Source organism: Carassius carassius, chromosome 23 (genome assembly GCF_963082965.1).
Source record: "Carassius carassius chromosome 23, fCarCar2.1, whole genome shotgun sequence".
Taxonomy (NCBI): domain Eukaryota; kingdom Metazoa; phylum Chordata; class Actinopteri; order Cypriniformes; family Cyprinidae; genus Carassius; species Carassius carassius.
In genome coordinates, this window is record NC_081777.1 from 21,033,763 (window position 1) to 21,061,255 (window position 27,493).

General features: G+C 36.9%; 1 protein-coding gene across 1 annotated transcript; it reads left to right on the forward strand.

Annotated features, from left to right (window-relative positions):
* LOC132101467 (neuritin-like) lies at positions 1 to 25,003 on the forward strand. Its single transcript, XM_059506463.1, has 3 exons — positions 1 to 227; positions 21,004 to 21,154; positions 23,762 to 25,003. Exons 1-3 carry the CDS (start codon positions 116 to 118, stop codon positions 24,039 to 24,041), a joined length of 543 nt encoding a protein of 180 aa, XP_059362446.1. The 5' UTR covers positions 1 to 115; the 3' UTR covers positions 24,042 to 25,003.
* Positions 25,004 to 27,493: the final 2,490 nt, after the last annotated feature.

Sequence of the window (27,493 nt, forward strand, 5' to 3'; positions counted from 1 at the left end):
CAGACAGACAGTCGTGTTTTCCCGCAGCCTCCTCCCCTTTACTACAAGATACGCGCGCTAGTGATTCATTCATCACTCCAGCGCAATGCGAGCTGAAGCTCTGAGTTTCTATTAAATGAACACACATCTGACTGAACTCCCTTCAGTTTCTGTTCACTGGGATCTGTTCAGGATGACACCTCTCCTCTGCAACGCCTGCCTCATCTTGCCTGTTGCTTTACATCTGCGTAAGTTGATGCTGATATACATCTACTAAATAGTGTCGACCGGCTATCTTTTAAATGCATTTATATGGACTTCTGATCAAATGGGTTAGACTAGAGGTTGCTCGCTCTTTCTAACCAGCGTACACCTGAATCAAGCCGCATTTTTTGTTTATTTAGGCTGCGATGAATCAGCTTCAGAGATATTTTGACAAATATAGATCAAGAGAGGTTGCCTTATCGGATTATGTAAGTGTTCATGGGCTGTTTTCCTATTTAAATTAGATAAATGTGTAAAACATCAGATAGAAAAAAAAACATAAGTGTGTATCTGTCCAAAAGTGCTGCAGAGTTGAGGCTCCGTCGCTCGAGGAGTGGAGCTCTGGATGTTGCCGGGGCACCGCTGACGTTTCGCTGTTTCTTTGGAGTCCTTGCACTGATTATTTCCCCCGAGGATTTCATCGTGTGTGGGAGAGAAAAAACAACGATAGTCACAAATCCTAAAAGCACCTGTTCTGCAACTCACAGCTCTTCTCTCCGGGGAGTAAACACCTTTTGCGCATTTACGGAACAAGATGTCATCAGTCATAACGTGTGTGAGGAAATGTGTATAAAAGACGTGTGTAGGATTTAAAATTATAAACAAGGAAGTGAATTGTATGGAATGAGTTTCTGATTCTTTTGAAGCATTCTGGTCCTAAATGCTCGTACTTAATAAGAAAAAAAAAGTTAAATAAAAAAAATAATAAAAGTATATTAGAAATAAGTTTAATTCTTGGCAAGATCGACTTCTTAATGATTTTACAGATACTTTTATAGGCTGTATAAAAGCATCAATTTGTTAAAAATTAGTAACAGTGTTTATCACTGATTAATCTAACAACGTGTATCTACAACGTTGTTATGAACAACTACAGCTTATAAAACGGATAGTTCCGGTCCTTGATTCTGATTGGTTGAGCCGCGTTCGAAGCTGTTGTACATTGTAAAGCCCTGCATTTCAGCCCGAGCCCGACGGGCCCCGACTTATTTATGCCCCTAGGGCCGGGCTTCGGGCCAATTTTCACGTTATAGCTCACATGCGGGCCGGGCCTCGGGCCTTTTTTGGTTTATCCTTCTATTTATATTTTTAGACATTAATAAAAAAAAAAGAGAAGTTGACGTCGACGATAGAAAAACAAACATAGACATTTCATAACCTCATAACTTTCATAATCTGATAATTCAACCCGTTATAATTATACTGACATACTGACATGACAGTCTCACGCACGCACGCTTTTCCGTCAGCGCGACTCACGATTATACTTCACTTATATCCACTTATTGTAGTAGTAGCTATTATAGGCCTCTAAATTAATGTATTAATCATAGCCTAGTTGGCCAACTAATAATTATAAAATGATGATTCATGCAGCGGCGAGCATTTCTGTGTCTGCACCTGTTGTTGCGGGCAACGCAGGAAAGAAGAGAGCGCTGGCCGAGTTTGAAAACATTATGGAGCAGGACGAGGATGCCACGATGAAGTACAGCAATACATGCGCCTCAATCACAACATGGAAGGTGATGGACGAGATGTGCTGCTATGGTGGAAACAGCACGAGACCCTGCTACCGCAACTGTCAAGACTGGCTCGCTCTGTGTTTAGTGTCCCGCCAGCAGCAGCAGCGAACGTGTCTTCAGCGCAGCGGTAAGAGTGATAGAAGAGAGGAGGACTGGGTTAAAACCTTCCACTCTGGAGGCTATTCTTTTTCTCCACGACGCTCTGTAAGAGACTGTTCTAACTTTTCATTTGACTGGACTTTATTTTCGTTTAACTGTTGGAAACTAATGGAAAAAAGAATGGACATGTTCTGTGGTGCATTTTTGAGGTAAGATAACCTGCAAGTTTGTTTTTAATTAATTTAGTTTGTTTAGATTGTAGGCTATTTCTCATTTCGTTTGCGAGCGCTGTTGCGAGCCTGCCTCAGTATTTCAATTTTTTTTTTACTCACTGTGGTTTAATAAATAAACATATATTAAACTAACTGTCTGTGTGATATGCTTGAAGTGTTTTATATCTATGGATTTTATTGTAGCCAAGTAAAGTATTAGCGTTAATTTGAGAGGCTTAATTGATTAAATATGTTTTAGGCTACTCGCTGTCGGCTCGGCTGATTAACGTAAATCTTCATTTTAAAAAAATGCTCCAAACATTTTTCTAAATTAACTTGATAAAGAAATGAAAGAAACATAACACAAAACTGAGCCCTTTTTAATTGTTGCAAATAGGGCAGGCTTCTGCTGGGTAATAAAATAAATAAATAAATAAATAAAAACACGGGCTCGTGCCGGACTCGGGCTGATAATTCTGATGAGCTGTCGGACACGGGTCGGGCTAGGGCCTGAGCATCTCGGGCCAGGGCCGGGCTCGGGCCTAGATTTGAGGCCCGTGCAGGGCTCTATTGTACATTACTCTACAAACATACACCTTTTGTTTACGTCTGTGTGCTGCTCGATAACTCCGCTTCGCGTCGTGCCTAACAACGTTATAAATTCAATGTAAACCATGGCTTCTTGGGACCTTTTGCTTTGTTTAAGTACAGCATTACAGTTGGTTCATTTCAAGTCAGACGTCACGAAAGCAAGCAATAAACTGCGGTTACCCAGTGACGGATCCGACTGATTCAAAAGTGTTATGATTCACAAAAAAAGTGTAATTCATTCGTTCTGCCCGAGCGCCAACCTCCCGCTCTCTCTCGTGAGGCCAATAAGGAAGTGACTAAAACTGCAATTCATCGACTGGTCGCTTGAGGCTGGCTGCAAAAGGGAGTCAGTCCCATAGACTCCCCATGTTAAAATGCCCAACTTTACAGCAGGAAAAAACATGTTTACAGCCTGGTTCAAAAAATGATTTTGGTCTAAATAGCTCATTTTGCCCTTCATGACAACTGTGAGGGGGGTGAATTTTTTTTATAACTCATCCGTTTAAATTATATTAAGGCTTAAAGTTCTGCATAATTAAGGGCGTGGTCACTTGAGTGACAGGGAGATTTCCGCTGCTGACACTGCCGTCGCGCTAGGTGGGCGTGGCTACAGCAACTAGCTCCTGCCTTTTTGCCCATTTTTGATTGTCCGGGAGAGTCGCGCGGTGACGCACTGCCAAGATGGCGACGGCCCGCTCTACACACTTTAGGCTTCAAAAACGCTCTTCAGTAGTCTACGGGTGACGTCACGGACACTACGTCCATATTTTTATACAGTCTATGGTTCTGCCCTTTAGCGCATTGTGTGGTTTTGATTCACTAAAAAGAACCGGCTCAAAAGAGTCCTTCGCTCGGGATTCGGACTGCACTGGTTGCGCTGTATGTCGTTTATTCACAGTAAAGACTCGGTGTCGTGACACACCGGCTCATTGGAGTCATTTGTTTGGACTACTCTGGACTACTGTACGCGTGTACAGTCGTGTCCAAAAGGTTTGAGAATTACATAAATATTAGTTTTCAAAAAGTTTGCTGCTAAACTGCTTTTAGATCTTTGTTTCAGTTGTTTCTGTGATGTACTGAAATATAATTACAAGCACTTCATACACACACTACATACACATCAAAGGCTTTTAATCGACAATTACATGACATTTATGCAAAGAGTCAGTATTTGCAGTGTTGGCCCTTCTTCTCAGGACCTCTGCAATTCGACTGGGCATGCTCTCAATCAACTTCTGGGCCAAATCCTGACTGATAGCAACCCATTCTTTCATAATCACTTCTTGGAGTTTGTCAGAATTAGTGGGTTTTTGTTTGTCCACCCGCCTCTTGAGGATTGACCACAAGTTCTCAATGGGATTAAGATCTGGGGAGTTTCCAGGCCATGGACCCAAAATTTCAACGTTCTGGTCCCCGAGCCACTTAGTTATCACTTTTGCCTTATGGCACGGTGCTCCATCGTGCTGGAAAATGCATTGTTCTTCACCAAACTGTTGTTGGATTGTTGGAAGAAGTTGCTGTTGGAGGGTGTTTTGGTACCATTCTTTATTCATGGCTGTGTTTTTGGGCAGAATTGTGAGTGAGCCCACTCCCTTGGATGAGAAGCAACCCCACACATGAATGGTGTCAGGATGCTTTACTGTTGGCATGACACAGGACTGATGGTAGCGCTCACCTTTTCTTCTCCGGACAAGCCTTTTTCCAGATGCCCTAAACAATCGGAAAGGGGCTTCATCGGAGAATATGACTTTGCCCCAGTCCTCAGCAGTCCATTCACTATACTTTCTGCAGAAGATCAATCTGTCCCAGATGTTTTATTTGGAGAGAAGTGGCTTCTTTGCTGCCCTTCTTGACACCAGGCCATCTTCCAAAAGTCTTGGCCTCACTGTGCATGCAGATGCGCTCACACCTGCCTGCTGCCATTCCTGAGCAAGCTCTGCACTGGTGGCACTCCGATCCCGCAGCTGAAGCCTCTTTAGGAGACGATCCTGGCGCTTGCTGGACTTTCTTGGACGCCCTGAAGCCTTCTTTACAAGAATTGAACCTCTTTCCTTGAAGTTCTTGATGATCCTATAAATTGTTGATTTAGGTGCAATCTTAGTAGCCACAATATCCTTGCCTGTGAAGCCATTTTTATGCAACGCAATGATGGCTGCACGCGTTTCTTTGCAGGTCACCATGGTTAACAATGGAAGAACAATGATTTCAAGCATCACCCTCCTTTTAACATGTCAAGTCTGCCATTCTAACCCAATCAGCCTGACATAATGATCTCCAGCCTTGTGCTCGTCAACATTCTCACCTGAGTTAACAAGACAATTACTGAAATGATCTCAGCAGGTCCTTTAATGACAGCAATGAAATGCAGTGGAAAGGTTTTTTTGGGATTAAGTTAATTTTCATGGCAAAGAAGGACTATGCAATTCATCTGATCACTCTTCATAACATTCTGGAGTCTATGCAAATTGCTATTATAAAAACTTAAGCAGCAACTTTTCCGATTTCCAATATTTATGTAATTCTCAAAACTTTTGGCCACGACTGTATGTCTCAAACTGTCGATTCATTAGCGGTTCTGATAGAGCCCATTCAGTCAACTGAACAGCGTTATTTGTGAATGAGTCTTTCTCATAAATAATAGCACTCAGCATTATGAGCATTATGCTATCACATGACTTTTGTTTATACTGGCTCCACTCCACAACAACCCACGACAATTGTTTATTTTTCCTTTAAATAGGACAGGTAAGTTTTGTGAGGAAGAGGGATAAATTGGCACTTTTTTATTGCTGTTCTCTTCGGAATAGCTTTAGAAGAAATTTAACATAGAATTTCTTTATTTATTACATATTATAGGGCCTATATAAACATTTGTGAACCTGTATCTAAGCTGTTTTCTTCCTTTATATTACAAACTTCTGCACCACGGTTCCTGATACAGCCATTTATCATTAATTTATAGCCTAATGCCGTAAAAAATGAGCTAACATGTCCATATACTACATATCAAACTTATGCAGCAAGTCTAATATGCTAGACCGTCCACATGTTTGAAAACAATCATTACTCTATGATACAACCACACAACCACAGTTTAGCTCGCACTGTTATTTGGCAACTTGCCTTGGCTTTGAAGAGAACATTGCCACGTTCTCACAAAATGTACATTTACATTAGCTGATGTTTTGTTGTATCATAATTTAGAATAAATAGGTTAATGGAGAGAATATGTAGCTGAAAAGATAGTGTATGATTAGGGACTACAAAAGAAATCCATGATAATTGTTATAATACATTACACCTATTTTTAGCACATCTGTCACATTGCCACACTGTAGAAGGACATATTTTGTTGCTACAGATGAGTTGCATCAGTGAACACAAGGGTCTTGTAGAGCAATTGTAGAAGTAGCTATTTATATATACACAAGTGAATCAGTGTTGAGTGTAAGATCTAGAGTTAAATGCATAATGAAGAGGAGCATCTTTGTAGAAATGTGACTGCAGAGTCAGCTATATTGACAATTATTGTGAGTTCACTTCACCACTGCAGATGGACAAGGTCATGGTTTTGATTCTCAGAGAACATAATTGGCTGTTTCCTATTAATGAAGTAACAAAAGGTAAAATATTTGAAATTCTTGAATACAGAAAATAAATTTTGACTTTTTAACATACAATTCTTCTTCTTGAAGAATCCAGTACTACAAGTGATACTTGCAGAACAAAGCGCTATTCAGTCCCAAAGTGCTATTTATTGAATGTACAATTCAGTGGTTTATGGAAAAGACAAGATTTTTCATAAGTTGTAGTCATATCTTCTGAACGGTTTTTAAATGGCTCATGCTGGGCGGTGAGAATTTTTGATTTAGTTTAAATAGAATAATTTATATCTTGGTTGATTTTGGGGGGTAGAAGAGAAAATCCTTCTCAATCTTTTCGCACTCTCGTTCTCTCCCCACATCACTTTCATATTCATACGCTTTTGGTTGGAAAATTTAAAGAGCGCTCTGAAGACAGTTTGCCGCATTGAGAGGAGCAGACATGACTTCTGAGTAAAGATAGTTTTAAGACTGCTTAAAAACTAGGACACTAATGTTTACTGCCAAGGATATCATTCTATTTAATGTTCTTTTCTGTTACAGTAATTACTCAGTAAATAGGAAGCGGTCTGATTTGCAGGATATACTATTGATGCACTGTTTGAAGTGCCAAAGTCTTTTACTCACTTGCTTTTTACCGAGTCTGTGGTGACTTTTGAAGTGCTTGAGACATCAGGACATGCTTTTATTTAATACATATAACAATTTTTGAAGCCTCACTGTTATATTAATAATAAAATCTGTGATTATAAAATATTTAGAAGTTGTATTAAAAATGCTAATCAATTTTAAAACTATTTATGCATTTTTACATTCATTCATTCATTATAAAATACCTTAAACTCATAATTTGCAACCAGCCTCTACAATGATTTAAGTCTCACGAAAAGTAACGTAACATAGAGTAACAATTCTGGTTTTTATTCACCTACAAGAGCAATTTCATAAGAGTAATTTATTCTGGAATCAGACTTTTTACGTTAAATAACAGCTTTTTAAAAGATTATTTTTAAAACAAAAGACTTTGCACTTGAATGTGAGGCTTAAGCTGCTTGCCAATTTAGGCGTCACCCCAAAGCATAGTTTTTTCTCTTCATATCATATTAAATTATATTATATAATTAAATATATTAAAAATGCAAACGACAACAATTTTCACTAGTCATCTCAGACTCTTTAGCCTCATTATATACAAATCGACCTTATCTGAGTCAGTGTCTGGTCTTTCATTATAGACTCTGTATATAGCTTAGTCCCCAAATAAGCGCTGTGAAATGAACCAGCAGCTGAAGCATGACATCCCCTCGACTCCCCACCCCTGTGACACCGGTAATGAATATTCATGAGAAAAGTGACTTACTTCTATTGAAATTACAGGAACTTGTGTCTTCTAGAACTAATGAATCCAGACTGATTCAGTGGTGTGAGCATTTGTGTGCATGTGGTTAATGTGTGTGGGTGTGCAGGAGAGTGAGTGGAGAGAAGGAGGGAAAGACAATGACCCAACTTGCAGGGGTAATTAAAGGCAGCTGAGTTGGACGCAGAATAAGCAGCGCACAGGGAACATTGGTGTTTTTAACCGAAAATCCAAGGTCACTGCAGTCCATCTCCCAGGTGGTAAATTTTGTGTGGGTTGCATATCTGCATCAGAGGTAAGAGGCTCATTGAATCCCTCAGGACATTCTGAGGCTAAATGTGCAGCCAGATATGGTCATTACCCATTTTTTGCACTTTTTAAAATTAAAGACTTTGGGATGAAAGTCAGTTGGTACTTTTAAATAGTGTATTTAAGGGAACATCATGTTGTTACAATACATGCACAGATTTTTCCTATACCACATCCTGATTTTGGATTCTCTTGTAACTATAAAAAAAAAATTCAAGGACACTTGCCAAATGGCCAGCTGAGCTGTTGCTGTTTGTTATTATAAAAAGACATCATATATCTGAGTGAAAGAACCAAGCAGTCCTTTAGGTTTTTCCTTTTCTGTTTCAGTGGCGCTGGTGGACATAAGGAAAGATTAATATGGCTGTCAGGTTTGTTTGATCACGGTTGACTGACTGTTCCCTCAATGGCTAACCCTTTGAACCAGTTGAGCTGAGACACGTCTACTCAGTGTGGTTTTCTGTTATTTTAGCCATTATGTGACAAGCATGGATAGTTTTGACAGAGATGATCTGAAGAGAGAGGAACACCATTAAACAGGTATCACAGGATGGGAAAAAATAACACACAGGATGACAGAGAGGAAGAAGAGGGAGTTTAGTTGTGAACAGAATACAGAAATAAAAAATAAGAAAAGTGATGAGAAGAGAAGAAAAAGATGAAAGCAGAGAAAAGACAAGATGAGGGAAGTGAAGAGGTAAGGTGAAACTAGGCAAAATAAAAGAAGATGAGACAAGAGATAAAATGAGATGAAAATAGATGAGACAAGATGTGATAAGAAATGAAATGAGATTAAATGAGAAGAGTCAAGATGAGGAGAAATGAGATGAGTCAAGATTAGAGATGAGAAGACAAGCAATGAGACGAGATGAGAGAAAAAATGAAATAATATAAATTGAGATGAGTTAAGATGAGAAAATATAAATAATCATGAGACATGTGGAGAGGGGATAAGATGAGTGAAGTAAGGACATGAGGGGAGAAGACAAGAAACTAGAGATGAATGTAAGGAAAATGAAAAGAGACGAGACAAGACGAGATGAAGAACTGTGTCAAGGAGACAAGATATAAGAAGAAATAAAATGAATGAGTCAAGACAGAGAAATTATATGTGATAAAACAAGGAGACAAGATAAGAAAGAAGAGATGAGGATACGAGAGAAGAGATGAAACAAAACTAGGTAAAATGAAAAGACATGAGACGAGAGAGAAGATAAGATGAGTCAAGAGGAGAAGAAATGTGTATTGACGAGACAAGGACAGTACAGACAAGATGACAGAACTAAAGAAACAAGAGGAGAGAATAGACGAGACGGAAAAAAAAGGAAATGAGACAAAAAGACAAGATGAGAAAACATTAGATGAGACAAGAAGACAAGAGGAAGAAAATTATTAATGAAGAGACAAGGAGATGAGACACATGGAGAAAAGAGACAAGGAGAGCAGAGACAAGATGAGAAAAGTTAAGAGATGAGAAGATATGATGAGAGAAGAGACAAAGCTAATTAAAATAAGAAGATCAAACAAGGAGATAAGATGAGAAAGAAATTAAATAATATGATTCAAGACAAGGAAAAATGAGTAATGATGAGACAAGGAGACAAGACAATGTGAAAAAAGAAAAGAGGCAAGATAAGAAAATAAAAAGATGAAGATGTGAGAGAAGAGATGATACAAGGCTAGGTTAAATGAAAAGACACGAGACAACAGATAAGATAAGATAAAAATTGATGAGACAAAGAGACAAGATGAAATTAGATGAGTCAAGAGGAGTAGACATGAGTAATGATGAGATGAGAAGAGAACAGACGAGATGAGAGAACTAAAGAGATGAGAGTACAATGTAAGAGAATAGAGGAGATGAGCAAAAGGTGATGGACAAGGAGACAAGATGAGATGAAAAGAGATGAGACAAGAAGACAATAGGAAGAGAAATGAGTAATGAAGGGACATGGAGATGAGACTAAAGGAGACAAGAGAAGAGAAGACAAGATGAAAGAAGAGATGAGACAAGACTAGGTAAAATTAAAAGAGATGAAACAAGGAGAGACATGAAATAAGATGAGTCAAGACAAGGAGAAATGAGTAATGAGACAAGTGGAAAAAAGAGGGGAGACAAGATGAGAAAACAGAACAAATGAGAAGGCAAGAAAAAAGGAAAAGATAACAGAACAGAAGAATTCTGCAGAAGAGAAGAGCGGAGAATAATGCTGCAGCCTTCGGAGAGTAGATTGCTGCAATTGGAAGTGGCCCAGCCTTTATGCCTGGAAGCATACACTAACCTTGATAAGTTACAGCTGGGAACTTCAATGTTGCAGTCGATAAAAACTCATTAGAGCAGGACTGGGTCACTGTGTTAGTGTCCAATGCAATGAACCTAGCATTTACTCTCCATCAGAGAGGATGAGAGGAACGTCTATTGATCTTAGCAGTAAGCTCATTTATTTGGTGGATGGAAAATGGTTTCAACATGGCCTCAACACTCACCTCAGCCAAGGGTCCACAGTCTCCAGGCAGTACACTAAAGGGAAGGAGAAATACAGAGAAAGGGTAGAGAAGAGGGCATTCATGCTAACAATGTGTGTACATTTAGAAACACCTTTGCTCCTCTCCTATGCGAAGTCATGGGTTTGAGAGCTACTTTTGTTTAGCACGGGCCTCTTGCCAGAATATACAGCCTTACAGCTCCAATTCTGTCATTATTGTAGAACACAATCTACTTCCAGGAAATCTGCTTCTGTTCCTCTGACACTGCTTGGGAGGAGAGAGCTATCCACTGCCCAGAATAGCATCTCCACCTGTTTGAGTCCCCCTGATTCTAACCCCAGTTATTTAGTAAGAAGAGCTGATTTAATTGCCTTAGAGTGTTTCTGATTAGCGCTAGAGTAGCTGCAAGCGTATTAAAACACATTTAAGGTGGCGTCTGACTCCCTGCTCTGCAACAGAAAACATTTTTAAATGCAGACTTGACAAACCACTTTGGTGGGCCTGTTTGTCTTGGTTTTCCAGACATCCAAGTCAGTAGAGACTGTGACGGTGTTACACACTTGTTCATTATATGCAGGAAACCTGTTTACACTTATGCATTAGATCTGTGTTTAAAATATATCACGTCATGAATCTTTAATAGTGTAGCTAGGTGGATTCCCGTCAAGTGTCAATTGTAAATAATGTAAAACTCTGAGCCAGATGCTTCTGTCAAGGTCCTTCAAAACGTCCTTGACTGAATCCATTCTAGTCCATTCTCAACATATACTGTGCTATGAAAATCCCATTTGTGTTACCAGTGGGTTATAAGGCTTACCAAAATTGAAATGGTTATTCAAACATGTGTCAGAGAACTCATCCTTGCTAATATCGTTGTCAAATATATAAATTATTTTCAATGCGTGCATATAATTTTTAATGATATACTTTATAAAATGTACTTGATATTAGATTAGATATTAATTTGCTGTCACAATGTAGAGCTGATAAAGCATTAATTTTTACAGTGGTTTTAAAGTAGTAAACACATATAATCTGATTAGCACAATTTTCATACAAAAGCATCCAAAAGATTTTCATATTCTGCACTAAATGTTATTTATTAAATTCGTATTAATTCTGGTCATTTGTGGCAATCAGTTCTCAGATATATCCAAGACAATGCTGTATATAAGACAGGTCATCTGGTTAATGATCTTAGTAACTGCGTGTCTTTTTATCATTTGTTTATAATTAACCTTCAGTATTATTTTTTGTGTCATATTGCTGAAGTGTTCGTCTTGTTCCTTGGCCGAGTGATTTGTAGTGGGCTATACTTTTTTTATAGATCATTCTTAAAGATGTTACAGATACATTTATAAAATCATTTCAACTCAAAACAATATTGCATGTCTGTAAATGTATGTGTTTGTTTATTTGTTTGTTTGGTGTCTAGCAGTTTAATCGGCTCTGCATCGGTGCCCTGTCATGTTTTTTTTTGGTGATTATGACCATGTGAAGCATTGTTTAACCAACGGATCACATTGTAGAGATTTTGATAGGTGTACTATTTACACCAATCATCATTTTAAATGGACATGCTTAAAATTTTTTCATGTTTATCATCATTTCTTTGATCATTGTAGAATAAAGCATTCTGTTGATTAGATTTTGCACTGTCCTTGCAATGATTTTGTTCAGTAACATAATTGCTTTTTATGCAATTGTCCAAATTGTATGCCAAATGCCAAGTGGTCACCAAAACAGCTTCAATTATTCCGTGGCCTACTTCAGAGCTTTGCAGATTTATATGAAAAATAAAAATGTGTTTTTAAAAATGCTCTTTCCTGGTAAATGGCATTGAAACATGGTATGACTCACTGGCTGGTATAGTATGGAGCTCTTAGTATTCAGCCATGCCACCACTTTCACTGACTGAACAGCCATTCAAAATGTTTAATTTTCTAATTTTAAACCCACTATTTCTGTAGTTTCTGAACCTCTTGTCTCAACTAACTGAGAACGCAGGGAGGGAAAGGTTCAAAGGTCAGGTGAATTTATGTTACAGTCAAAACAAGAGTGCATCAAAGGTCAAATCAAAATGAATAAAGATTTATATTAACATATAACGTGAATAGAGTGAATAGCTCTTTTTTATTGGCCTTGGTTTCCTATGTAGTATTTTTCTCATTCAATTTATTTGTAAGGATTTCATTAATTCTTCAGTAAAGATTTCTAAGCCTTAACCAACAAACTCAAAGGGGAATCACAACATTTGATTCCAAGCAACAAAGTGTTTGAAAATTGTATGCTACAAGATTGTATTAGGCAAAAACTCATTTCACGAAGCATTGTAAATAAAGTAATCAAACAGAATAGAAATGTATTCCAAATATTCAGATTTATACAAATATAGGAAGACTGACTCAGTTATCACACTGGCTTGTTGAGCTCTCTTCAGGATTATTGGCTGCCGTGTTACGCTGGGATGAGAATTTAGGTGGGCAACTAAAGTCAATATGAAAAAAAATAAAATTAAAATGGAGACAGCAGTTGTGTGAGTTCCAGAAGGTGCTGTATACAGTATATGATACCCAATTTTACAACAAAACAGACTAAGGAAAATGAAGATATAAAAAAGAAAGAATATAAAGATATCAAATATGACTACTGACTTATGGCTTGTACAGAAGCACATATCATCAATTATCAACCTCGTGTAGAAAAGTTCATAAGTTAACATTAAAAATCAGTTTCTCTAAGGAGAAAATAAATGGGATCCTACTTCCTGAACCCTACTGTTGCGCTCTGTTGTAATGTAATTGAGAACCACTTATCCCTGCTCACGGAACATCCTTAATCTCTGGCCTGTTTATTTAATTTTTTTCCCCCTGTCTATACACCACTGCAAAAATGTGCTCTCATCAGCATCATATAATCTGCGGCTGGAAATCACAATGATTATTTTTGGAGTGCAAATTTTTGCTGTATATTTACTTTAGCATTCCAGACTCCTCTTTAATGAAGTAAGTGAGGTTTTCATGTTCAGTGTAAAGAAAGCTGACTTCACAACATGGCCAGATGAAAGAATATTTTAAAAACAACATTTGCATATGATCAAAAAGGCTCCTGGGAATCGTTCCTTTCTTCATATTGGGAGTACAAGGAGAGATGGATATTAAGGCCTAATATCAGACCTTTAATGCAGTCATCATTTTTCACAGTCTGACTGAAATGTATGTGAGAGCATCAAACGTTCAGTTAAACAAGACTGATGCGTTCAAGGTTCACATCCTAATTGTGTTTTGCTTCTAGACTCGTCTGTACCCCACCCCAAAAGCCCCCGCAGACTGCGCCTTATGATTGTTTGAATATTGTCTTGTTTAATCACTACCCTATTTCTTGTTCTACCAAGAACATTAGATGTTGGAATATTACATACTGGTTTGTTTATTCACAGCTTTTGGAGGATTTCTGAGTGTAGTTATTAGACTCGGGTAAAATAGAGACCAGGGAAATCACACCGGCCTGTCAAAGGGTTTTTGATTTAGCAAAAAAAATATATTATTCTTTGTTCTCTCTTCTTCTGTCACAGCATAAAGACAGCTTCCGTTAGCTTCTTACATTTAAAATAGCTGGGAATCAAAGAAAGGTTTCTGTCTTGAAGACACTTCTAAGACTTTCATATGAATACATGATCTGTTCATGTAAATGGGGCTGAAAGAATGACGAACTGCGCAGTTTGAGTGCTTTGATGCCAAATATCAGCCAACTAACGGGAGAAGGGGTTGACATACTGTATCTAATCTGTTGTGTGAACCGGACAGTTCAAAAGCAGGGTCGCCAAGTCCATGAAACAAAACAGCCAATGACCCTAGCCACATGTAATACAACTCAGAATAAAATACATATTTTACAGTAACTGTTATGCATTGTTATACACAATTTCAAATAGTAGTAATTAAAAATAGTAATAAAAATTAAAAACTGAGGACTTGGCAACCCAAGAGTCAAATAAGGTTTTCAATCACTGACTGCATGACTTTGGAAATCACAACCTGTTTAGCTGCTTTTGTCCATTCTGGGATCAACCACCTACATTTATTTTGGAATGTTACTAGGAAATGAGTTACATTGCAAAAAGTAAAATGAATTTTTCTGATTAATTGAAATGCTGCTGTGGTGGTTTAACAGATTAAAGTTGTATTTGATGTGGAAATTATTTTAATTGGGTCTTTTCTGCTAAGCTCTTCCAACAAGTGCAAATCTGAATCTAATTTAAACTGCATTTAAAGGGAGAGTCTCTGTGAAGGAGTTCCTCCATCTGCATAGGTTTAACAGTGACCTTGTTCTGGACAGATAGCACCTGTCAAATTAATGTCAGTGGAAGTATATCTCTTTTCCTGGCTTCTTAGTTAGCTTCTGAGAGCCTCTCATCTTCTCTGTTCCGAGAGAGATAATGAAGAGATACAATCGAAAGCAGGTCTTGCCTAATTTGGTCCTTCTACCATCCACTTTTTTAAAGTGACACATAACTGCACGTGTGAGTGATTGTGTTATTTGTTTCGTCTCTCCATGATCAAAGCCAGTGTTGAGCACATTAGCGTTGGGAAAGACGTTGCCTGCCTTCGTTTCTCTCTTCCCTCCCCAACTCTCTCCCATATGCAAACGAAACCGCAATCCCATGGGGCCTGCAAATTTTTGTAAACTCTTCTGGGAATTGCGCATGTTTATTAGTGTTACATCTCTCGGAGAAAAACATCCGTTAGAGCAAAATAAGAAAATCCTTTTAAGATAAGTCTTTCCACCACTGGCTTTTGAAATACCCGGCTAGCAAAGATAAGTTTGATTTCTTTTAGGTTGTGCTGCTGGTTTGTCTCTTATGCCACACTAAGTGTAAAATGAAGTGTTGTGCTGGATATAACTCACTGCCACAGCTACTGAACACAAGAAGTCTGTACTAACAAGCAGAAACCTGTCTTCCACCTCTGTTTGAGCTCCATTTTTTTCCAATTAGTCCTCCTCACCTGGCGGATGACCTGGGCTATGAAAACCACCTCACAGTGCGGGTTATGTCACTAAAGTCAATCTTGATTTTTGTCCTTATTAAAGAAGATTGTTTGTACTCGTTTTGCCTCTCATTAATTTAAATTCAATAGCAAAATGTCCCTGCCCCAATTTACAGCATATCTCTGTACCACATCCAGTCACTTTCCCCCTGGTTTCATGAAAGAAATTAACAGCTGGCGAATGCACTTCTTCTCATCCCCCGCAGCCTCCCTCCATTCAGTGTTCTGGGAGTGAAGGTGTGAATGGAAAACCGGAGAGGTTAACCGATCACTTGGAAAGGGGACTTTGCTGGCATGAGCTAATTATCTGAATTTGTTTGTGCCATTGCAGGGAGCTTCACTGGAAACCCTGTTTCAGAGTTAGCTCGGGGAATAGAGGCTCTCCTTGCCTTTCGCACGCTATGCTGTCACTGCTAGGCTTATTAGCCCGTCACCCCTAACGATGCTACGCAAGAGAGGGCCACAGTTACCACAGAAAAAGTTGCCATAGTGCAGCAATAAAACTTTAGGCAATGCCCCTACTGCTTTCCACTTTAAACAAAGTATCAGTTCTTTCATTCTGCAGAGTTGTGCATTCAGCATATGCCTGAAACGCTGAAACGCTGTTAGATGACAGTGAATGAAATTAGCACCAAACAGGAAGATTTATCTTTAGTTTTATCTTAGGTGCTTCTTTTACATTTGTACTAAATGGGAAGATTTGGTTTATTATTATGGGTGTAAAACAACCATTATCATTTTCTAAATGAGAAACACATCATACAATATGCTGCTTTTAATAGTCTAAGACAGTTAAAGTGTACAGTTTTCTTGTGATGACTACAATGCTATTTACAAGTTACAAATTTTTTTTAGAACGTTCATCGAGTACAAGTAACATTATACGTAAGTATACTCAGAGAATGTTGTTCTGACATTCTCTAAATGTTATGAGAGTATATTTTATTTTCACCCTAACTATATGTTATTACTAACATTTAATTTTAATTTTCTAAGAACATTAACATTTTTTTTTGTTGTGATTGTAACAATATCTCAAAAACATGTTTTAGAACATTTATTGTGTAAGGACATTTTTGTTCTAAGGACTTTTAACGTTTATATGATAATAAAAATGTTCCTTTGTTATCTTGTATAAAGATAAGACTGTAAATTAAAAATAAAAACTGTTCAAATGGTCAGTAAGTAAAGGTTCTTTATTGGTATTGGAAGAACCCTTATTATTAATAGAACCTTTCCACTGCGCAGAATATTCTAAATAGTAGTGCTATTACAAAAGTACTGATTAATTCATATACATTTTGTATGTTTGAATTATTAAATTGATAAATTGATTCTTTATTTTATTTTTAAGTGGCACTCCTGGTCCTCCATATTTAGATTCTTTACAATAAGAAAAAAAGTTTGTTTTAAGAACCATTGACTGAAAGGTTCTTTGAAGAACCAAAAATTGTTCTACTATGACATCCTGTGAAAAACCCCTTTTGGAACCTTTTTTTTTTTTTTTAAAGACTTTTTGTAAAACAATCTGTTACACTTTTTAATTAAATGCTTTAATATTTCTAATAACTTAGATGCTTCAGTCAACACACTTATATTGTATATGCACACAAATAAAGGCATTAGCCTGTATAAGCCACTCCATGCTGTATGTAATGAAGTGTGTCTAGATCTGTACTGCTTGAGCTGTGCTCCCAGCAGACACTGAGGTAAAGTCTTAATGAGTTCTACCCGATGCAGGCTCTTACATCACACAAAGTATCTTCTAGAGTTTTGTCTTGATCCCTCAGTATCACACTGTGTCTGGGTTCAACAATACCTTTATTTAATTTGATCAGGGCAAAGATATAAATATGTATATATTTTCTCCCACAAACAAATGAAAATAATAATACAAAAAAATATAATAATAAAACAATAAATTCTTAATAAGATAAATTCTAAGGTACAGAAGTATCATTCCAGTATGGGAAATATTTGAACCTAAGGATCAGTGATATAATCATTAACCATCTGAGCTTTTAAGCATTGTTTTGATGTCTGTATATTGAGATTTCCACAAGGGTTGGATCATCCGGAAATTCCGCACACACCCCCTTTTTACTTCCTCCTTCCTTCTTGAACGGTTTGACTATGAGCATAAAAAGCAAAAATTGGCAAAAATACTTTGGCAGCCTGCCTGCATGTCTACTTACACCACTGAACCTTATTTACATGCACTACTGTGTTTGTGAATGCAAATCTTCAGAAGCCGACAAATAAAAATGGTTTTCATTTATTTTGATGTGCTCCCCGCGGGATGTCGGCGAGAGGCACATGGAGCAAACCTCAGCAGCAAATGTGCTTGCTCAGCACTGGTCAGGCTTAAGCTTGCATATTCAACCTCATGAATAGAAGATGAGCACATGTGTGGCCTAAACCTCCATCTTCAGCCATTGCCCATCTTATGCTCCAGAGGTCATCTGAATTCAGCATCTTTAAGTCTTAAGGTTTGAAGTTGATAGATAGACAGACAGACAGACAGACAGACAGACAGACAGACATACAGATAGATAGATAGATAGATAGATAGATAGATAGATAGATAGATAGATAGATAGATAGATAGATAGATAGATAGATAGATAGATAGATAGATAGATAGTACTGTTTTTATAACTTGTGACTGAGTCACGCTAGGGACAGGAAATTATGCAACTGTTTTGCTTTTAGCGCTCCACATAATTTATTATGACGTTTTTGTTTCAAGGTTTCATAACATGTTCCTTAAAAGGATGACGTTACAGTGCTTGATTATGTATTGTGTAATAGTACCTGAATTGTAATCTACGATGATTTCAACAACTTGAGTGAACTATTCATATTGCATGAACTGTATTGCAGTGTTAATCTCATTCTCTCTTGGAGGACCGAGCATGTTATATTAATTTTGCAGCTTTAAAGAGACCTAAAACTTATTATACAATTAATATTATTCATTTATTCGTGCATATACATTTTATATGAATTTAAATATTTTTATAAAAATATTTATATATTTTTTTGCATAAGTATATTTTATTATTTAATATGGTTACTAGCATATTTAATTTTCATATTTAATTACTACACCCAATTAAAATTCTGCCTATTTGTGTTTCATTTCTTCTATTTCATTCCTTTTTTATCATCTTTCTCAGTTTCTCTTTTCTTTCTCATTTACTCTCTGCAGTCCCCTCTCATGCAAGTGCCCTGTTTTATATAATTTATTTATTTAAGAACCCTATGGACTCCCCGTGGATCCCTGGCACCACACATTAAAAATGAATGTTGTGGTTCAAATAAGCCCTGTGTCTGCTGCCTGGGTCATAACGGCTCACTGAGCTAAACAGGCCAGGCCAGATCATGCTGTGTGTGGGTGGACAGCACTCAGATATATCAGAGCTTGGATTACACAACATCAGTAATAACATTACTAATGCAGGCAGTGGTACAGACTACTCTTCAACCCGCTTGAGCGTCGGCCAGAGATACAAATTCAGAAACATGTAACTGGACACAGTAGTTCTCGTCTCCGTTTTGATCTGATGAGACTTTTTGGACGTATCCACTTCTTAGATGATTTCATTTCCCTCCCAGGCTGCTCAGTTTTGTTGTTTGTATGAAATCTGTACTGCATTTAAATGTTTCTGGAATGGTTCATCTGTAACACTTTCCAATTAGTAAAGCTTAGTTCATTCATTAACTAGCATTAACAAACAAAGAGCAGTACATTTGTAACAGTATTTATTTATTACGCTTTGTTAATGTTAGTTAATAAAAATACAGCTGTTTATTGTTTGTTCATGTTAGCTCATGTCAATTATAATATCAACATAACGCTTTTGATTTTAATAACATAATGAATGTTGAAATCAACATTATAAGATTCAAAAATGCTAATTAAATAATTAAAAAAAAATTCCCCTTGACATCATCAAAGCATTTCAGTCTTTCTGATTTCTTCAGCTGTTTCCATTTACGTGCAATGCTTCAATGATTGTGAAAGAGTTCTTTGTCTTCTCCTCCTCTAATATATGACTTGGTTTTGTCTCCTTCTTCAGAACTTCATTAAATGTTGATGGAGATGAGTGAAACCAATAATCCTCAGACCTCACTGCAAAAACATAGCTGAAAATCAATAGGTTTGCAGCAGTGTGGGAATAAAGCTAGCAGGGGGGACGGGGATGGGGGAAGAGAGAGAGAGAAAACTCTATCCTATCAAATATTAATCATTTATTTCCTCAAGGGAATTAGGAAAGTGCTGGTGATTTGCTGTCTGACCCAATTAGGATCCTCCTGCATATCTCACTTAGGTTGAGTGTTACTTCCATCTGTGGTTTTATTGTCAATAGGTATAAGTTATAGATTTTGAGAGACAACAAGGAGCAATGGGCGTTGGGAGGACACTGGCACATGCACAGACCCATCAAACGATAATATCTTCTAAAAACTTTTGCTAATGTTCCATCTAGTTATAACAAAAAAACAATTCTGAATGTTAAAAACATCCATAAATAAAAACATTTTTTCTTGGTTATAAGAATGTTAAGGGATCATTCCATTTTATAATTTTGCAAAGATGATGCATTGTTGGAATATTACTTAATCATGGGTAAATAAAATATATACTCTGCAAATGTCTATTTAAAAGGTTTCAGAAATAAACAATTCCGTGAATGATGTACACGTGCTAATATTTTGATTACATTATTAAAGGACAGATTACTTTGAGCGGCTGTTCTATGGACATTACTGGAAGAATGTTTTCTTCATAACTTTGAGAGAACATTAGCCAAAGATTCCCTATTAGCTGGAGAGTAGAAAACTTTGGTAGCTTCAAAAAAGTGTAGACAAGCAAGCGTCTGGAGCTCCTAATACATGAAAGCTCAGAGCATTTCTATTGAATTTTTTCTCCCATATCCTCAAGGTTAGAGATTATTATTACCCTGTGTTCTGTTCTAATAATGAATCATAAAACTATACTCTTTATAAACAATTTATAAATAACCAAGAACCTCACAAATCCAGCAGTGGTGGCACTGAAGGCTTTTGTGTACTGCTGTGAGTGTTTTCAGTGTCATCCTGCTGGTCTGTTTATGACCTGTTTATGACCTTTTTTTAGAAAAAATCTAATTTGTATTTGAGCTCTTGAAAGAAAACAAAACAAAACATGACAGGCTTGAAAGCTTGGCAATCTGAAATGAGAAAAATGCTTATTTAAAGGGATAGTTCACCCAGTAATTAAAACTCATAATTTGCTCACCCTCATGTAAAAAACAAAAGAAGATATTTTGAAGAATGTAACCAAACAGTTGATGGTTCCTACCATAGTATGGAATAAATGTACTACTGAAGTAAGTAACTACTGTCAATTATTTGGCAAAATTCTTCAGAATATCTTCTTTTGCGTTTTAACCGAAAAAAAAAAATCATACAGGTTTGGAACGACATGAGGGTGGATAAATGATGAGAGAATTTTCATTTTTATTTTTTACTCTATATTTGTTCTAGTGCTTGTTCCCAGTCCATGCTCTGCTGCAGCCACAAAGAAGTGCGGCTCCATCTATAAAGGGTTTGCCCAGTGTCTGCTTGCCCTAGGAGACAGTCTGTCTGTCAGCTCCCAAAAAGACGAGGATACGCAGGAGATCGACTCTATTTGCAAGTAAGGAACAAACCTGGAACAACACAAACACATGCATCACTGTCTATACTGTACATATACACTACCGTTCTAAATGAATATATTTTTTTATTAAATTATTGTTTTTTAATTTTACTCAGCAAGGATGCATTCAGTTGATCAAAAGTCACAGTACTTTTACATTGCTACAAAATAATGCATGCTGAAACTTCAGCTTTGCCATCACAAGAGTAAGTTTTATATTGAGCTTTTTATTATTTCCATCCATCCTAGGTTCCACCCTCTTTTCTTCCCATTGTGTAAATAGTGGTTTATATTTTAACATTAGTAAAAGCTTCACCAGAGCATATTTCTTAAAGTCTGACATACTTTTTTCATACTTATACTTATACATACTAATAAAACATCAGCATATTCACATTTTAAAATGTCACAGAGGTCAAAAGGTCCTGCATAACAGGCATGACCCATCAACACATTTACTGCTCTGCACAGCCCCATGAAATGCCCCGCTCACACCACAGGATTATTTGCTGTACGCCATTCATTGTGTTGTCAGAGGGAAAATGTGATATAGAGTATCACAGTTCACTGATATGACACCTCATTCATTCTCTATCGCCCTACATTGCCTTTCATCTCATTTTCTGTTGCTCCCTTCTACTCTCTTCTCCATTTCTTCCTCGGCTCACACATCTTTCCGTTCCTCCCAAGTGCTGGATATTCTAATTAAAGACTAGATCTCACTCTATTTCCCATCTGCCCCTTCATAGATCACAGATCTATGATTTGACTTTATATTATGTCACACCCTGTAGCTGCAGGAACTCTTTAAGAATTCATTGTGTAGCAGCATGATGTTGTTAAAGAACAGCCTCCTGTATATCCCCCAGTCAAGCTCAATCCGTTACACATCACCCGTCTACGCCACTTACTGAATGAATCATTATCCACACAATAGCCTTATAAGGTCCTGTGTTTAGCATTCAAGGCGATGAAGACGGTGCTTGCTGTAACACAGCTATTTAAGCGTTATTCCTCCAGGTACTAATTAAAACCACCACTGAACTCACTGTTCACGTGCACACATGCATAAATGCAGGTATGCAAGATCTTGCACGCTAATACCATCACTTGAGGGTTCTCAAGAAATATATCTGATCATCTGTCAGGGGATCTTTTGGAACTGCGCCATTCTCCCAACAGATTGCAAAGTGTCAGGCTTAGGCCAAGACTGAGAGATCTGAGAGGAGCGTTTAAGAAAAGAATTGAAGGACATTTGTGGCGCTGAAGGACAGACTTCCACTGTGAACTGCACACAATACATCACTGTTTAATAGGTAACAGTCTTGCTGTGCTTCAGTCTATTTAAGAACTGGGGTTTTACTTAAAAGAGTGTTTCTTCAGTGGGAACTCTTATGTCCCTGGGGTTGAGTTTAATCAAAAAGATAATTTTTTCTTTTTTTTGTTTGTTATATGAAGGTCATAATAAAACTTCTGAAATTCTTGGGAACTTTTGCTTTTTACCTTCATCATTTGTTTCTGCTACTTTTTGAATGCCTTTTTGTGTGTGTGTGTGTGTGTGTAGATGTGTAGTGTGTGTAGTGTGTTTTACTCAGACTTTAAGTGTTAAAATATGCAAATACATTGTGTTACTAATATTACAAAAAGTAACATTTCAAAAACTATGATTATTTAATGAAGAGTAAAATAATTATGAACTATTTTAACATTTATTTAGCTGATACTGATTTACTGTCCATCAGTTATTGTGTTTTTTCCAACATGATCAATAATTTTGCCAGGAAGTTTTATCAAAAATTAGTGCACTTGGTTGCCAAGGAAACAACAGTGTCAAGGAAGAGCAAGAAGAAATATGAGATGAGATGTGTGAATAAATCAAAGGAACATCTCTACAGAATATTTTTATTTATTTAAAAAAAAGCTGTGATTTTGTCTTATAAAGAAAGTGTGAAAATATTTTTTATTGTGATTAAATCAATTTTTCATTTAATTTTTAGGGTACATAAAATGCTTAATAAATGAATAAAGTGCTAAAATCATTAAACCAATATAAATTTTGACAGACTGCTATTGTCAAAGAAACATAAAAAATGGCATAAAAAATTTTCTTTTTAAGATTCAGTTATAGTTCTGTATCCTTGCATCAAGCTTTTTGCTCTCATAAAAATATTTTCGCTGCAGTGTTTTACCTGTTCATCTTTATTTATGCATCAAAAATCACAAAAGCTTCAACGATCCCGAAAATACTTTCTCCCTAAAAATAAACATGGTTTAATATTTATGAACACATGATGGTAATTTCAAATTGTAGATCAACCAAAAACATTATTTTGGCTGCGAAGTTTTCAAAATCTGAAACAAATATAATGCTTAATACTTGTTAGAACACATAAGAGTCTAAATATAATATCCTAATCTTGAATTCAGAGCCTGACAATAAGTAAGTTCATACCATAAAAAGCCCCATACTGTAGTGCTACCTTTTAAACTATGACTACAGGAGGGATGTTTCAGATTTATTTTGATCAGATTCTTGTTCATTAGCTTTATAGATTAGGTATTCAATATTCAGTCCATTTAACCTTAAGCTTGTGTCTGTTGCAGATCCTGGGATGATTTTCATGACTGTGCAAATGTGGCCATGGCCGGCTGCCCTGAGGAGGCTGCTGTGGTGTGGGAGTCTCTGAGACAAGAGTCCAAAAAGATGCAGTTTTCTGGAAACCTGTATGAGATGTGCTCCAGTCGTAGCCAATCAGCAGCTGCCTCTGATTCCCAAAGCCCCGATGAGACCAATCAGGAGTCGTTAAAAGGATGCGCTAGTCATACAAGCCTGACCTTTCTGACCTTCTGTTTGTCTGTGCTACTACTGTTTCCATGGATATAATCGCATCTCAAGACTCACCTCAGTGTATAAATATTCAGCACATAGACAACAATACTGACTGGTTTGGTTCTGACATTTTCATGTAGTAAAATAAGATTCCAACTTTTTAGAACAAAAAGAATGTCATGCAACTAACACATGTTTTCAGGTCCCAATGCTTGCTTGTATTATTTATGTTTATCTAAAATCATCTTCAAATAGCAAACTACATTTTAAGCACACATTTCATTCATAGGAGGACCAAAATGCTCTTCATGGTCTCCAGGCCTGATGAGGACGAATCAAAGATGGCGAAAAGACATTTCCAAACGTTCGAACACCTTCATCTAAGATGAGATTAAATGAAGGTCTACTGCAATACATTGTCACATCGGTGAGCTATGAGTATCAAAGCAATTTAAAGAGCCCTAAAAATTTTTATTATTTCACTCTGTGGTGTAATCTTCTTTTGTAGGACCCTGAGAGGATTAAGTTGAAGGATTACACCAAATAAAAGTAAATCTAAGTAACATGGCTCACCTACAGGCTTGTCAGACATTGTAGTGTGTAGTCTAAACGCCTTTGGGTGATGGTTTAAACCTAGTTTAATAATGACGGGTTCATTGATTCAGTTTAACGAACAGCACAGCATTACGCTTTAAGGTGTTTTTGTAAGTCTGTATCAGTATGGAACTGCTGTTCATTTGATTTTGGGTTAGAGTACTGTGTATATATTGTATAGTCTTACATTATACATTCCTCATAGCTACTCTTTTTTATTTTTTCAAATATGTGTATTTGTAATGACACAAGATGGATTCGCTTCAAAAAATCACCATAGTGCAGTGATGTAAATATGACCGATATGCTGTAAAGAAAAGCTTTATGTATGTCATTTAGTGCATAATGAACAGATGAGGCAAATCAATGGAGGTGAACGCATTAACATCAATGTATTCATGTGGATACATGACTTTGTGTGTAAACTGTAAAGGTGTAAAAGCGAAGGAGTTTTTTCCCCATGACTTTCACTCAACGCTGTGCTCTGCTCCGCTCAGCGGATTCCTCAGTCAATGTGTTTTATGTTTAATTTTTAGGCTTAATTGGCAATCAATGTTTGCCAATGCAGTGAACTTATTAAGGAGGGCAAAAGCCATTTATTTAGTCAGAAAAAAAACTTTAACAGGGGTGGGTTGCCGCTTATGTCTCAAATTTCGCTTTTGTGTGGTAGACTGGCTATCAACACATGCTTTTCTTTGATTCCAGATCCAATTCCACTATTGTCATAACCAGTTAATAATGAAGTACAATCTAATGAAATAATATAGTAAGGGCTAATATGTACAAATTTAGGTGTACATCACTCCTTGCTACATAGAGCTCATTAATACCTCCCTTATTAATAATATTGAATTATATATGGAGACAGTTATAATTTGTTTGACAGATGTATTTTCTGAATCGCATGTAAAACAATTGTTTTCTTTTGATATTATATAATGCTGATCGCACACTCATTTGAAGCTGTGCCCTGATCTCTACAAAAAAAAAAAGGTCTTCTAAAAATTGTTCAAGGTGTCTAAAAGAATAATTTAAATGCTTCTTGTTCTCTGTCTGTCTGCACAATTATTTGCTATACATACCTATATATTCTATACATTATATAAATAAAACTATTGCTGTTACATAAATAAAAGGTGCTGGTCAACTAGTTGAAAGTAACTGGGATTTCCCCGTTTTATGCTTTTTTTTAAATGTATGCCCTGTTATATATACATATAAAAATGTAGCTGCTTTTTACAGCTAGCAGAAAGTGTGTAAATCTCTTGTTCTCACTTTTTGGATGGCATTTTTTTTATTCCTCTTCCAGATATGAATATTTCATGTGTCACAGGTGCCTCTGTAAACACAGACACACCTTCACTTAGCAAGATGGAGGTTACCGCCCAACACAGCTGAATCCTGCTCATAACTTACACATAAACACTCAGCGGTGGTATGAGAACAAGCATTTTTGTGGGCATTACTATGTAACATTTCTCTTGAAATCATGAATTCTGTATGTACAGAAAACATGAACAAATGTGCAGTTGATTTTATTTGCACAAGTACAACGTGTTGTAGTAGGGCAGCTAGAATAGGCCTACTTATCGATGTTTGTGTACTCTGATGACATATGGTAATCCACTAACAGTTTAAAGAGTTATGGGTATGCGCCATGGTTTTATTGCTCATAATGTGGTATGTTTACGTGGGCGTTTTAATTGCAATTGCTTACTATTTTTCTTCTTCCTTTTTATTACTCTGTCTGTGTCAGCATACTTAACATACGGCAAAATTCTTTGGCACTGTGATTCATACGAAAAACTAAAAAAATCTCTCTAATGAAATTGATATGATGTTTTAAAGGTCTCCATCTTAAAAGGATAGTCCATCCAAAAATGAAACTCGTGTTGTTCCAAATCTGTGCATTTTTTTCTTCTGTTAAACACAAAAGAAGATATTTTGAAGAATGTTGGTAACCAAACAGTTTTGGTTCTTTAATATGGTAGATTTCTAGCTCATAGAGCCAGCAACAAAACAGCACACAGGTTGGGAAAGACATGAGGGTGAGTAAATGATGATGTGAGTTTTTAGGATATGTTTGGGTAAACAATCCTTTTAAGTTTGATTTTCAAAAAAAAAGAAAGAAATAAAGAACCTCAACCCAATCTGATTAAAAAACAGGATGCAATCACTGTTGCATCCTGTGCTTAACAGTTTGTGCTTGATTTAGGCGAGAGATCTGCTGGGTTACTTGCCCTCTGTGCAGATGTTGCACAGTCACACAAAGCTCACAGACACTAACACACACATACACACCTAAGACTCATGCCAAACTAACACTGCTTGCATTAATCAGACTTTTCCTGATTGATCTGGGAAGAATGAGCTGTTTGATCACATCCCGCCCTTTACTTCACCTCCTCTTCTTCCTCTCTCCACAGCTCTTGGCAACTGTTCTGATCTGACACATTACCACTTTAGGGAGGGCCAGGTATGAAGCCAGGTGATATTTTATGAATCCTCTGAAGAAAAGTGCAGGGAATAGAGGCACACATTTTTCCAATTCCATCCTTATCTTTATGTTTCTTTTTTTACTTTTCTTCAATAGCTGATATTGTCAATTTATACCAAATTAGATTTTCTAGTACCTGTTTCTGAAGATTGCATCATTGCAAGCTGCTGTCTTTATGAATGAACCATCTGAATCATTTACTCAACCGATTCATTCAAAAATATTGTTTTATTCAAAAACAAACAAATGCTCTCCCAAGTGTAACAATTGCCAAAGCTTGTAGCAGAATTTTGACTATTTGAAGCTAAGCATATCCCGAATCCCCAATACAGGAAATATGTCATGTAAGAAGTAAGCAGGCCACAAGTGCGGTTACTGGGTTTTATGGAGTGATTCCATTAATCATTCATTGAAG

Coding starts and splice junctions, on each gene's coding strand:
- LOC132101467 (XM_059506463.1), top strand. CDS start 116: ATGAACACACATCTGACTGAACTCCCTTCAGTTTCTGTTCACTGGGAT. Junction 228..21,003: donor GCCTGTTGCTTTACATCTGC/GTAAGTTGATGC, acceptor TATTTGTTCTAG/TGCTTGTTCCCAGTCCATGC. Junction 21,155..23,761: donor GAGATCGACTCTATTTGCAA/GTAAGGAACAAA, acceptor TGTCTGTTGCAG/ATCCTGGGATGATTTTCATG.